Source organism: Bufo gargarizans, chromosome 8, assembly GCF_014858855.1.
Source record: "Bufo gargarizans isolate SCDJY-AF-19 chromosome 8, ASM1485885v1, whole genome shotgun sequence".
Classification (NCBI taxonomy): domain Eukaryota; kingdom Metazoa; phylum Chordata; class Amphibia; order Anura; family Bufonidae; genus Bufo; species Bufo gargarizans.
Window position 1 is genome coordinate 41673828 of NC_058087.1, and position 15385 is coordinate 41689212.

Here is a 15385-nt window from a genome sequence, read left to right on the forward strand (position 1 = left end):
ACTATAGCCCTGATACAGCCATAGATCCCACAACACTGATATAGCAACAGGTGCCACTCTAACTCTGGTACAGCCCTAGGTGTCACTATAACACTATTACAGTCACAGATACCACAGCACTGGTACAGCCACAGGTGCCACTATGACACTGGTACAGCCCCAGGTGCCACTATAACACTGGTACAGCCACAGGTGACACCATAACACTATTACAGTCACAGATCCCACAGCACTGGTACAGCCACAGGTGCCACTATGACACTGGTACAGCCCCAGGTGCCACTATAACACTGGTACAGCCACAGGTGACACCATAACACTATTACAGTCACAGATCCCACAGCACTGGTACAGTCACAGGTGCCACTATGACACTGGTACAGCCCCAGGTGCCACTATAACACTGGTACAGCCACAGGTGACACCATAACACTATTACAGTCACAGATCCCACAGCACTGGTACAGCCACAGGTGCCACTCTAACTCTGGTACAGTCACAGGTGCCACTATAACACTGTTACAGCCACAGGCGACACCATAACACTATTACAGTCACAGATCCCACAGCACTGGTACAGCCACAGGTGCCACAATAACACTGGTACAGCCAATGTTGATACTACGACACTGGTACAAGAGTGTGTGACACCACGAAACTGATAGAGCCATAGATGTCCCCATGACAATAGTACAGCCACAGATCCTACAACACTGGTAAAGCCACAGATTTCCAAGAGCACATTAAGAAATGAAAGCTGAACTCTTATTGGTTGCTACGGCCACCAAAGATGCTTTTTCCCCGTTTATTATGGGGGAGATTTATCAAGACTGGTGTAAAGGGAAACTGGCTTACTTACCCATAGCAACCAATCAGATTCCACCTTTCATTTTCTCAAGGGACTGTGAAAAATGAAAGGTGGAATCTGATTGGTTGCTATGGGCAAGTAAGCCAGTTTCCCTTTACCCCAGTTTTGATGAATCTACACAACTGTGGCAAAGAACTGTTTTGAAATAAAAATGGTCTTTTTTGCCCGTAGCAACAAATCACAGAAATTAAAATTACACTGTGATTGGTTGCTATGGCAACCAATGCAGTGTTTTCATTCCCCCCTTCCCTCATTTTTATGACATATATTTATCTACATGAGTTTTTGGTGACATTCTTATTTTTTTATTTCTGTTACATGTAATACAGGTGTTTTTCATGCTGTGTTCATAGAGAAGCCTATGGGGGATAAAAAACACCAGAAAAATATTCTACCTAGAGCAGTAAAGGCGAACCCTTTAGAGACCAAGTGTCCAAACTGCAATCCAAAACCCACTTATTTATCACAAAGTGCCAATACGACAATTTACCGTCCATTCACACCACCGTAGTGTATTTCGGATCCGCAATACACCCGGCCGGCACCCCCATAGAACTGCCGATTCTTGTCCACAATTGCGAACAAGAATAGAACATGTTTTTTTTTTTTTTCAGGAGCCGCGGACTGGAATATTGGGACCGCGCTTCTGAAATGCGGATGATGACAGCACACTGTGTGCTGTCGGCATCTCTTCCGGCCCCATAGAAAATGAATGGGTCCGGATTCGTTCTGCAACGTTGCAGAACGGATCCATTCTACGGACGTGTGAATGGACCCTTAACCTGGATACCACAGTCCAGTATAGTATATCTTCCATGTACTTTATCATTTAGCTATAATAGCCTGTCTGCATCGTGCGCTGTCTGTGCTGTTCATAGTGCGCCCTGCGCTGATGAATGGCAGGACAAGTCATATTGGCATATTGGTACACCATAGACTTTTTTCAGGGTGCGGGTGCCCCCTGAGAGGACGCTGAGTGCCGCCACTGGCACCCGTGCCATAGGTTCACCACCACTGATCTAGTGTATGCTGCATTTTGTGCAAATGTCACTGGCCCCCACTGGCCCCCCTGCAAAAAGGTCACAAACCTAAGCATGGGGAATGCAGACTTTACAACATTTACACCACAGAAAATGCATAAAATATCTGCCTCAAGAACAATTCCTAGAACTATTTCCAAAATTGGAAGAAAAAAATGCAAGAAAAGCAGATGTCAAGCAGTTCTGAACTGCACCACAAATGTCCGTGGCAAACACTGTAATTACAGCAACAACATAAAACACCCTGGGAGTTGTCATACCTTTCTCTTCACATCCTGCAACTGGACCCACTCTACCAAGTGGGCTGCATCAGTTTTTTTAAAGTTAACATCCACCTTTTTATTTTTAGGTCCCCAAATTGTGACTATATAGGGAAGTTACATACAGTGACCACTAGGGGGAGCTAACTGCCTATGGGATTATACAGCAAGCCCGAAACACAGTTAAAGAGCTGTAAAAACCTATAGACCGTCTGCTGCAGGGAGGCAATATGACAGCATACATGTGAAGCAATTCTGCAAAATGATGGAATATTGCATTGTTACAAACCACAGGCAGCATGAAATACTGACAGGGCCCCCTCTTAAGAAGGGACGCAGCATTCCAGATGAAGAAATGGTGAGAAGTGTTCTTTGAGAGGTTCCCCTCTTGCTTCTCTCTGCCTGGCTCAGCTTCATTGACAGAACGCATATAGAGATAGAAATAGTCAATCATACTGAGGCGGGTGAGAAGATGCCAGAGGAGGGCCTCACTTCTTGACAGTGTCCAACCATATATTACAATCTGCATCTTAGGGCTCATGCACATGAACGTATTTTTCTTCCGTTTCCGTTCCGTTTTTTTTACAGGTCCTTATACGGAACCATTCATCTCAATGGGGCTTGAAAAAAAAAATCTGAAATGACGTGTGCTGTCCGCATGTCCACTCCGCCCAAAATAAATAAATAAATAGAGCATGTCCTATTCTTGTCCGTTTTGCAGACAAGGATAGGCATTGTTACAATGGAAAAAAAAACGGTGTAACATGAAGATCCGTGCTTTGAGGACCGCAAAATGCATACGATTGTGTGCATGAGCCCTAAGGCCATTGCCCGGCCGTTCCTTGCATTGGGGACCGTAATTTGCAGTCCCCAATGCATGGGCACCATCCGTGTGGCTGCCGCAGACAGACTCATTTATCTTGAGGAGGTCCGTGATCCGTCCGCACCGCAAAAAAATAGAACATGTATTATTTGCGGTGCAGAGGCACGGAGAGAAACCCCGGGAAGTGCTTCGTAGTGCTTCTGTGCGGTTCCATGCCTATATTCCTACATTCAAGTGAAAAGGTCCGTATCTGTGATCCGGTACACAAACGGCCGGGGCCCATATATTGCAGACGCCCTGTTTTGCGGGCCGCGATATGGGCATGACTGGGCAACGGCCGTGTAAACGAGGCCTAACTGCATTTTTTTCTGATAGTTCATCAGAGTTCACCACTATCGAAATTAGTTGGATCTGCCTTGAATTTTTTTGCTTTTGTGTGAGCATGAGCGCCCCTGTATGGATGATATAAGCCATAGCAGCTACTAAAATATCTAACTTGAAAAGCCTGGCATTCCGTTATTTATTCCGTCATAATAGAAGTCTATGGGCTGCATAATCCGTCCCATTTCCGTTATGCAGGGGAGTTACAATAAAACACACCCTATAATCAAGGTATAATAAATAAAAAATATACGATGTGTATGGGACCCTTAAAGGGGTTCTTCCATCACAGACATAACTAGGATATTACTCCAATATTTGATCCTTAGAATGGAGCCCGCAAAGTGGCAGAGGGTGCACCACGCATGCGCGGCCGCCGTCCATTCATTTCTATGGGAGAGCCGAAAATAGTAGAACACTGGCTTGGCTATTTTAGTCAGTCCCATAGAAGTAAATGGAGGGGTGGCAGCGCTTGCGCAGTGCACTACCCATTCATTTAAAGCGAACCTTTCACCTCAATTTCACTTAATAAACTAGCAACAGTACCTTATAGATCATCTTCAGTGTGTTCCTTTACATCCTTGTGCCGCTTTCATGCGCTGAATATGCCTGAAAAAAACGTCCTCCTCATTCGCCGCGCGATCCCGTCTATCGCGCGGACTCAAGCGCGATCCTGTAATTCAGTTACAGGATCGTGCTCGAGTCTGCGCGATAGACGGGATCGCGCGGCGAATGAGGAGGACGGCGAATGCGCAGCCTGTACAAGCGCGGTCCCGGCGACTGAGCCGGGTGTCAATTACAGTGCATAGAGGCGGGGTTAGGGCAGGGGGGGTACAGCCTGAAGTGAGGGAAGGGCTACCCCCTTGACTTCTAGCGTGACTGTTGGAGCAGGAAATGATTACTTTATAAGACGTTTTTTTCAGGCATATACAGCGCATGAAAGCGGCACAAGGATGTAAAGGAACACACTGAAGATGATCTATAAGGTACTGTTGCTAGTTTATTAAGTGAAATTGAGGTGAAAGGTTCGCTTTAAATGGGACTTCTGAAAAAACCGTGCCGCCCTCTACAACTTTGCAAGCTCCATTCTAAATATAGGTGCGGGTCCCAAAGGAGGGTCCCATATCTATCAACATCGCTAAGATATGCCCCCAGTGTCCATGATCAGTAAACCTCTTTAGGGCTCATGCACATAAACGCGTGCTGCCTGTTGCCGTATTGCGTACCGCATTTGCGGATCCGCAATACATGGTCACCGTTCTGTGCGCATTCCGCATCACGGATGCAGACTTATTTACTTCAATGGGTCCGCAAATCCGGAGAGGCGGAATGGTGCAGAACGGAAGCACGGAACGTAACACTACGGAAGCACTACAGAGTGCTTTCTGGGGTTCCGTTCCGTGCCTCCACACCGCAAAAAGATAGAACTTGCTCTATCTTTTAGCGGAAATGGACGGATCACGGAACGGAACACTACGGAGTGCTTTCTGGGGTTCCGTGCCTCCGCACCGCAAAAGGATAGAACTTGCTCTATCTTTTTGTGGAAACGGAAGGATCACGAACCTATTCAAGTGAATGGGTCTGCGATTCCCATGCAGCTGCCCCTTGGACGGTGCCCGTGCATTGCGGACCGCAATTTGTGATCGTGTGAACAAGCCCTTAAGGTAACATATTGTGCAGACATCCACTCATTTTCATCACCTTTAGGGCTTGTTCACACAACCGTGCTGTAGACCGCAAATTGAGGTCCGCAATGCACGGGCACCATCCGTGGGGCAGTCACATGGGGATTGCAGACCAATTCACTTGAATGGGTCTGCGATCCGTCCGTTTCCGCAAAAAGATAGAGCAAGTTCTATCTTTTTGCGGTGCGGATTCACGGAACGGAACCCCAGAAAGCATTCCGTAGTGCTTCCGTAGTGCTTCTGTAGTGTTCCATTCCATGCTTCAGTTCCGCATCCGTGATGCGGAATGCACACAGAACGGTGCGCGTGTATTGCGGATCCGCAAATGTGGTACGCAATACGGCAACGGGCAGCACATGTTCGTGTGCATGAGCAACTATTTTCTTTCCACTCCCATTCCGTTTTATTTGCGGACCGTATGCGGAAGCATTCATTTCAATGGGTCTGCAAAAATAACGGAAGGTACTCCATGTGCATTCCGTTTCCGTATTTCCATTCCGCAAAAAAGTTGTGCATGTCCTATTATTGTCTGCAAATCACGGTCCGGGTGGCCCGCTGCCTGCCCATACAGTATATAATGTCTCCTTGTGCCCCGCTGCCTGCCCATACGGTATAAAATGTCTCCTTGTGCCCCGCTGCCTGCCCATACAGTATATAATGCCTCCTTGTGCCCCGCTGCCTTTCAATAGAGTATATAATGTCTCCTTGAGGCCCCCATACAGTATAATATGTCCTTGTGGCCCCCATATAGTATAATATCTCCTTGTGGCCCCCATGCAATATAATATCTCCTTGTGGCCCCCATACAGTATAATGTCTCCTTGTGGCTGCCCCATACAGTATAATGTCTCCTTGTGGCTGCCCCATACAGTGTAACGTCTCCTTGTGGCTTCCCTCATACAGATTAACGTCTCCTTATGGCTGGCCCCATACAGTATAACGTCTCCTTGTGGCTGCCCCTATACAGTATAACGTCTCCTTGTGGCTGCCCCATACAGTATAATGTCTTCTTGTGGCTGCCACCATACAGTATAACGTCTCCTTGTGGCTGCCCCCATACAGTATAACGTCCCCTTGTGGCTGCCCCCATACAGTATAATTTCTCCTTGTGGCTGCCTCATACAGTATAACGTCTTCTTGTGGCTACTCCCATACAGTATAACTTCTCCTTGTGGCTGCCCCCTTACAGTATAATGTCTCCTTCTGGCTGCCCCCATACAGTATAACATCTCCTTGTGGCTGCCCCCTTACAGTATAATGTCTCTGTCCCATAAAGTATAACATTTCCGTGTGGCCCCAAGTGTTTTTTTCTTCTAAATGGGTATTTATTGCGATATATATTGTTACCGCGATAAATTTCTTAATATCGTTACCGTGGGAATATTTTTGATATCGCCTAACCCTAGTTTGACATGACCGATCTCTCATAAAGCCATGCTGATATGGCGTTATTTGCTTATTTTCCTTGAGGTACTCCAAGATAGCATCTCTTATAAAACCTTCAAACAGTTTACCCACGAGAGATGTTAAACTTACTGGCCTATAGTTTACGGGCTCTGTTTTTCGACCCTTTTTGAACATTGGCACTACATTTGCTATGCGCCAATCCTGTGGAACACTCCCTGTCAGTATAGAATCCTTAAATATCAGAAATAAGGGTCTGGCAATGAAATTCTTGACTCTCTTAGAATATGGGGGTGTATGCCATCTGGTCCTGGCGATTTGTCTATTTTAATCTTTTTAGGAAGCTGCTCTACTTCTTCCTGGGTCAGACAGGGCACTTTTAATGGGGAATTAACTTTTACATTCTGCATTTTATCTGACAGTTTATTTTCTTCAGTGAATACAGTGGAGAAAAAAATATTTAATAGCTTTGCTTTCTCCTCATCGCTCTCTGCAACTCCCCCTTCACCACTCTGTAAAGGGCCAACACCTTCAGAATTATACTTTTTACCATTTATATAATTGAAAAACATTTTAGGGTTAGTTTTCCTCTCTTAAATCAGAGGGGGGAAAACTCAGATACGGAACAACGGATCTGTGAAAAACAGACCGCAAAACAACGGTCATGTGCATGAGCCCTTATGCAGACACTTAAATGCCAGTCCTAGTTATTCAGAACAAGCATCAGAATATGCAGAACTAGGCAGACTTGCCATTCAGGAGGCTGGGAAAGGTGAGTGGCAACAGGAGTTTAAACAGGACAACTTGAGGGCTTGCATTAAAGGGCATCTGTTGGCAGATTTGTACCTGACCTGTTACATGTGCGCTTGGCAGCTGAAGGCATCTATGTTGGTCCCATGTTCATATGTGTCCGAATTGCTGAGAAAAATAATGTAATATAAGCAAATGAGAGTTTAGGAGCAACGGGGGCGTTGCCATTACTCCTAGAGGCTCATCTCTCTCTGCAACTGCCACTCCCTCCCTGCTTTGATTGATTGACAGGACCAGGCAGTATAAACATCATAATGCATGTCCTTCTCAATCAAAGTACAGAGGGCACAGCAGTTGCAGAGAGAGCAGAGCCTCTAGGTGCAACTTCAGCGCCCATGTTGCTCCTAGAGGCTCATTTGCATATAATAAAACATAATTGTTCTCAGTAATGTGGACACATATGAACATGGGACTTATACAGAAGCCTTCAGCTGCCAAGCGCAGATGGAACAGGTCAGCCAGTGTCATAGGTACAAATCTGTTGACAGATGCCTATTATCTAGTGATGTGTGCCATCTTAAAGGGGTATTCCAGTAAAAATAAGATATGCCATATCCACTGAATAGGGAATAACTGTTAGATCTGGGCAGTGAGACCATTGGGACCCCCATATATCACAAGAACAAGGGCTATGCCCCTATATGAATGGGGCGGTAAGTTGTACCGTTATCTCTATGATGTTCTCTGCTATCTCACTCTGCCAGTCACATAGATTCTGAATGGAGCTGTACTGCACCTGCTCAACTATCCCTCCATTTAAATGGAGGACACTTGACCCCCACAGGAGTGAAAATGGGCTTTGGGCTTTTAACTATGTGGTGCTACTGTATATTGGTTAATCCTTCAAACAAAAGTGAACAACCACACCAACTTTTTCAGGTTTTAGTAGAAACTGTGCCTATATGGCTTACATGGCACAATGAATCACACTTAGGCTCTGTTCAGATCACGTTCAGACAGGCGCATTTAAAAACTACAAATGTCTCGAACATGTGCCTCAGACATATGTAACCATACAGTAGAAAGACGCCTTCCATTATACTGAGCACCACACAGTGCAGTTTTTTTATAGTCATATTTACCAACCAAACACATGTCAAAAGGACACCGCTGTCATATATCAAGTTTTTCTATGTTTCACATATATGACTCAGGAGCATTATCATTACATATTCTAAGCAGAAGACAGCTGAACACTTTACAACATGAGCGCCATCTTCTCTCAGTGCTATTCAGTCCTGGACACCAGGGTACACTACAATATTTTGCAAGTCAACCCCGTTCCCCCTCATCAAGCCTTACTAGGGGTCATATATCAAACAGGTGTAAAGAAGAACTAACTTAGTTGCCCATAGAAATTAATCAGATTCCTCCTTCTACTTTATACCAGTTTGATAAATGACCCCAATAATTTGTATATATAAAGTTATAATTATAAGAAAATAGTAATCTTGGGGAACATGAGTAGACTTAAAAAAAATACAGATATAAAGCAATAAAGATTGAAAAATCAGGAGTTTGTGCTAAAATTCATTTTAGATACAAAATTGACCTATCAGAACAAAATGCCATTATTGCCTGCTGTCATTTTGTGTATATAATCCAATTCTTCATAAAACAACAAATATATAATCTATATAAAAAAAAAAATAATATATATATATATATATATATAATCTCTATATAAATCTATATATACGTATATAAATCTATCTATTTCACATCTATGTATCTATATACATATATATATTTTACTAACTTAAATAGCGCTACTATATTCCGCAGTACTTTACAGACATTAGCATCAAGCTATCTCTAATGGAGCTCACTATCTAAATATATATATATATATATACATACAGTAAAGTAATCTATATAAAACTGTCTAGGTATGTAATGAGAGGCGTTGCCTGGAGCTCCTGGGCCTTGGTGCCAAATACCATTTATAGTACTGCTGTCCTCATACTGGCAGAGCTGCCATTGGGCACCATCAGGCTCCAGGGCCCAAGCACAACTCCAACCTCTGCACCCCCTAAAGTTACATGCCTGTATATACAGTAACTATAAAAAAAAAATCTCCTAGCTGTTTAATCCAATTCCACATAAAACAACCTACCATAACTATAAAATGAGACATAAGTTAAAGCTTCTGGGACTGATGTAAGATCTGTAGCAAGGTCTATCGCATATAATTTACAATACTGATGTCCCTTAATGTGGCAAAACAGGACCTCTTCAGCCACCAGGACCTGAGCTCCACTATATCCTGTAAACCCATTTATATGCATTTAATTACCTACAGCAAGTCCATAATCCAGTTCAATTCTAAAGAACCTTGGTACTCCATCTACAAAACATAACCTAGACTCTGTCCTAAAATAAAAGCACCTAGGGAGGAATCATGTTGCACTGTTGACCTTCCTCATAACACCTCTTGCCTCCCATCATCAAGGCCTAATTACTGGGATTTAATTAACCAGTGTATACAATGATTCACACTCTTCTGGTTCTCTAGTCCATCCACATCCTACTGTGAAATCTGCCATCTCAGTCCAGTTAATTTTAGACAAGACAACTGCGTTCAAGGGTTTTGATTGACAGGACAGCTTGTTGGAGGCATAAGGTCGGGGATCACCACGTCAGACCTTTTATAGGGAAACAGCTGTCCGCCATATAGCTTAAAAGAGGATCAGCTTCCCCGAAATAGCACATCACAACTGCTCCCAATATCATCTGATCCTTTGAACCAAACTTTAAAATTTTCCATCACTTCACCTTCCTGCCCAAGCCAGATCACTAATTATTTCATTGCTGATAGCTTCCGATAGGCTACATTTACCAGTCGCTATACATAAACATTATGTTTATGATTTAATCGAGCTCATATAATGTATGACGCTAGTTAACTAGGACCAGAAGAAATGTATTACACTAGGTCCATATAAATTCCCCCAAGATTTCCAAAGATATTGGTAAAATAACAAAAAACATGTGTAGGTAAAGCTCAACACCCATGTGCTGATCTAAGGATGCAGACTGCAAAGGGAGTAGTTTTTTTTTACACATTCTCTACATCCATAGAAATCTATATGTATGTATATGTATCCGGTCTCTATGAATAAGTATATGTGAACAACCAAGATCCCACTGCCGTCTTGACTTGAGTTGTTGTATAACTTTAAAAATAAAAAAGGACACTTTTTTTCAGAAACAGAGCCATTCTTGTCCATGGGCTGTGTCTGCTATTGCAGTTCAACCTGATTCATTTGATTGGGGCTGACCTGCAATACCAGGCAGAGCCTATAGATAAGGGTGGCGCTGTTTCCAGGAATGGAGGGTTACAACCTGTCTAAGCCCCCAGTTTGACAAAGTGCCACCATCAACTAGGCAGAACCTGTCTCCCATTGGTCTCAAGAGGGGGCCCTGCGGATGTTCAAGAATGGACATGGCAGCTTTAAAGGAGTCTTCCAGGATTTTGATATTGATGGGTATTCTAAAGGATAGGCCATCTATTTCACATCGGAGGAGGTCTGGCACCCTGCACCCTCACCCTCAGCTGTTTTGGGAAAGCTCTAGTGCTGAAAATTGGTGGGACTATATAGCTCCATCCATTGCGTAGTGGCCAGAGTTGGTAACTGCAGCGCTGCTCCAATGAAGTGAGTGGGAGCAGCGCTGCAGTTACCAGTTGCGTCCACTACACAATGGACGGAGCTGTGTAGTTCTGGCACTGGAGCTACTCAGAAACAGCTGATTAGCAGGGATGCTGGGTCTAACAATCTTTATCCTGAGGATAGGCCATCAATATTAAAATCCTGAACAATCCCTTTAAGTACAAAAACTTCATATCTAAAACTTGAAAAAACTTGGTTAACTTTTTTCTATAATATATAATGATGCGTGCTAATTTTTAAGGCATTCTATGGTGGAATATATTATTGTCAGATATTGAATATATGGCAAATTTAAGAGAAATACATACATAATAAATTCCCTTATACTGTATGGGCTCATAAACAGTCTGACAACTTTACAAGACGGTATCAACCAACATAAGGCTGGGTTAGAAGCTTCCTATAAAAAGTGTTCTAGACACATTTTCTACTACAGTTTCTTTTAATATCTTCATATCATAAATATCTTACTAAACAACTTTATGAAAATGTATTAGACTGTTTATACTACATAATATTTCTTTGAGAAGAAGCAACATGATTCCAATTCAAGTAAAAAATAGACATACATTACTAAATATAAATGATCATAAAAGATAAAACGATAACAGCATAATGTGATCCCAATTACTATTTTCACAGCATAAAATAAAAATCTTTGCTTTGAGAGGTAGAAATTTACCTATTTTAATCTAGATAATCAATTCCTTTTCTTAAGGCATTTTTTAGGCCTTTTAATCTAGATTTTACTATATTCTAAATCCTGAAACATGGACATTTACAGAATTTACAAGAAAGACATCGTAGTCATCACACCTATCCATCTATAATATATCTCCATGCATATCTACAATACAATCATATATTGGTAAGCGGGCAGGAATTATTTAAAATATATATTGTATTAATTCATATTAAAAACATTTACTTACCACTAATCTGAGCCTCAAAGGTTGCGGCACTACCCTCCAGTGCCACAACACTTTGTACCGGCTGTATAAACGTCGGCGCTTGCGTAGCCATTTTTATAGGCACTCTGAAAAAAAAGAGATAACATCAATATTAAAATAAAAATAGAAAGAGAATGAAAAGAAACATCTATATACAAATTACCACAATATATGTAATAGGTTACTGAAAATATAAAAATCTAAATTCTGTCTTCATATAATAGAGCGAATCAATTATGAATAAATTGTATAGACATGTTTTAATTTTTAACCTAGAAATGATGAAAATAAATCTGAATTAAAAATTGCAACATAAAAAATAATGGTGCGTATATTAAAGCACAATGATTCGGGACATTGTGCAGGTTCTTGAGAGCCAGGGAATATATTTCTATATATTGACAGAATACTATTCCTTTGGAGTTTGGGGGCTTATTAGCCCAGTTACTTGCAAAAAAAAAATTCTTTCTCATGGTTTGTATAATGTAAATTTTGAATGTTAATATGATTTTGAATGTTAATATCTCATTGCATATTTTCATATTTTTTGTATTTTATTATAAATAAAACAATTTTAATTGATAAAAATACTTTTATATATTATAACGTAGCATTTCCGTATTGCTTGAGTCATCTATGAGGTAATCTGAAATAATACAATTATATGTATTATATAATATTGTTATTATTTGTAATTCATAAATATAACAATTCATTTTAATAAAATGTGTAAGTATATATGTATCTATATATTTTATCTATATATTATATAACATTTCATTCTAAAACATTTTCTTAAAATAATTTGTTTTATTTTATTTTTAATAAATTAAAAGTTTTTAAAATATATATATTTTAAATGAAAGAAAAACAAAAAAAGTACTTGTTCTATATTTTTTTTTAAATAGGAATCATCTAGAGGGATCACAAAAGGGCATGTACTAATTTTAGCAAAGGCAGCTGTGATTGACAGGAGACAAGTGGTCACTGCTGGGATGTTACAGATATGGGAGCAGATGATTCCCTTAAAAAGTCATCAGAGCCTGGCTGATTCCTTCAGCATCTTATCAGTGCTATTCCTGGCACTTGTCTGCCTGTGAGTAATACTTTATAACCTTGTCAGTTTACCAGAAACAAAAAGTTACAAAATCAGTTTTTGATCTATACGTTTCTATATTTTCAAAGTGCAAGTATCAGCACAATACAGTTTGTATATTAATGCATATTACACTGCACCCTGTTAGTAAGAGATATTCAGGCTATATCTATTACCACCAATAGATGCTAGGAATATAATTATATATTTTAGTGCAAAATTATCCTAATTTTTAGGTGACGAAGCTACAGATGTTATCTATTGCTATGAATATGTTAAAATGCACACCACAATTTTAATTTGAAAAAAAATTAAGTATTCCAACTAATAAAATAAACCGATCACTGACCTGATATCTTCAGAGTGCCTACAGGGGTTGGGACTGAGCCCAACGGTTGGAAAACGACGTCTTTATCCCCAAGAGTAATGTTAGACAATCCCAGTGTGTAAATGGTGGGCCTCTGTGCCTAGAAAACAAAACTACACAGGGTTTAGCTGTGTGTAGTTTTGTTTTTCTATGCAATCCCTACACCCGAGGTAAGGCTGGGGATGCACGAACTGCTCAGAAGTGCTAACTTGGTGCTTTTACCTTATATACCCCAGATCTGCTGACAGTCCTGACATCACCACTTCATGGGCCCACCCTGTTGCTCACTGGATGCTGGGAGAGGGTGGTCTACTCTGTGCAATGTCACACCTGTCTACATGACTGCTGGTGCTAAATTTGTCATTCTTAAATTTGTCTCCACTGAGGAAACCCAACATGTGCAGAGGGGGGAAGTGAATCTATCCAGACCTTGTCTTTATGTTCCAGTGGGTAGAAATGAGTATGCGAGACAAGGAGGACTACAATAAAACCCTTGTCCTTGTAAATGTACATATGTATACATTTGGTTATGGATCATTGATAAGTATACTATAGTACAAGCTAGTAATCTGAATAAAAAAATGTAAAAAAGTAATATCTTAAAAATATATTTTAAAAGTTCTATATATTTTCATTATTTCATACATGATAAAATCTAGGATTTCCATATCTCTTCATAATTTATACATTTTGAATATGTTGAAGAAATATTTTTAAAACATTGCATAAGGCCTCTTTCACACTACAGTATGTCCATTTCAGTGTTTTGCGGTCCGTTTTTCACGGATCCGTTGTTCAGTTTTTTGCTTCCGTTGTGGTTCCGTTTCCGTTCCGTTGTTCCGTTCCGTTTTTCCGTATGGCATATACAGTATACAGTAATTACATAGAAAAAATTGGGCTGGGCATAACATTTTCAATAGATGGTTCCGCAAAAAACGGAACGGATACGGAAGACATACGGATGCATTTCCGTATGTGTTCCGTTTTTTTTGCGGACCCATTGACTTGAATGGAGCCACGGACCGTGATTTGCGGCCAAATATAGGACATGTTCTATCTTTCAATGGAACGGAAAAACTGAAATACGGAAACGGAATGCATACGGAACACATTCCGTTTTTTTTGTGGAACCATTGAAATGAATGGTTCCGTATACGGACCGTATACGGAACGCAAAAAACGGACCGCAAAACGGAAAAAAAAACGGTAGTGTGAAAGAGGCCTAAATGTTAAAACTCCTTTATTACTCTGAAACAAACTGAAAAATGTGGTGACCTTTCTTAAAGGGGTTGTCTCATCTGAGACACTGGTGGAATATCCTAGATATGCCACCAATGTCAGATAGGTGTGGGTCCCACCTCTGAGACCTATCTCCAGACCAGGCCCCTGAAAGTGAAGGACAGTTCACCCCACATACGTGGGGCGCCCTCCATTCATTTCTAAGAGAGTTCCAAAAATAGCAGAGCGAGTGTGGCCACCGCTCCATTCCTTTCTATTTCTTCATGCTACACAATATATACATTTCGAATATGTTGAAGAAATATTGTTAAAACACTGTTTAAACATTAAAACACATTTAAGGCCTCATGCACACGACCGTTGTTCGGGTCCGCATCCGAGCTGCAGTTTTTGCGGCTCGGATGCGGACCCATTCACTTCAATAGGGCCGCAAAAGATGCGGACAGCACACCAATGCACCGTTCCGTAGCCCCGCAAAAAAAAAAATAGCATGTCCTATTCTTGGGAGGGATGAAAGAAGGCCAGCAGCACACCAAGGGTTTCAAAGGAAAACGTGCGGTTTATTCACCCAATGTCAGTAGCAGCGACGTTTCAACCACTTGTTGCGGTCTTTCTCAAGCTAGCTTGAAAAAGACTGCAAAACAAGCGGTTGAAACGTCGCTGCTACTGACATTGGGTGAATAAACTGCACGTTTTCCTTTGAAACCCTTGGTGTGCTGCTGGCCTTCTTTCATCTCTACTGAATGGGACCGTGGTGCTGGTCCACACCGGCTTGATTTGCACCTGAATAC

The 15385-nt window shown here is 41.4% G+C and overlaps 1 protein-coding gene across 50 annotated transcripts in view; it reads right to left on the minus strand.

Moving 5' to 3' along the window:
• The window catches only part of TTN (titin), a 249119-nt gene extending 235584 nt beyond the window's left edge, over positions 1–13535 (minus strand). For all 50 annotated transcript variants that reach the window (XM_044303133.1, XM_044303118.1, XM_044303159.1 and 47 more), the window contains exons 1-2: positions 13338–13535; positions 11875–11978 (exon numbers count right to left, since the gene is read on the minus strand). In XM_044303133.1, the coding sequence (XP_044159068.1) occupies positions 11875–11965 (91 nt within the window). In that variant the 5' untranslated portion in view covers positions 11966–11978; positions 13338–13535. The remainder of the gene's footprint in view (positions 1–11874; positions 11979–13337) is intronic.
• Between the last annotated feature and the right edge of the window lie 1850 nt (positions 13536–15385).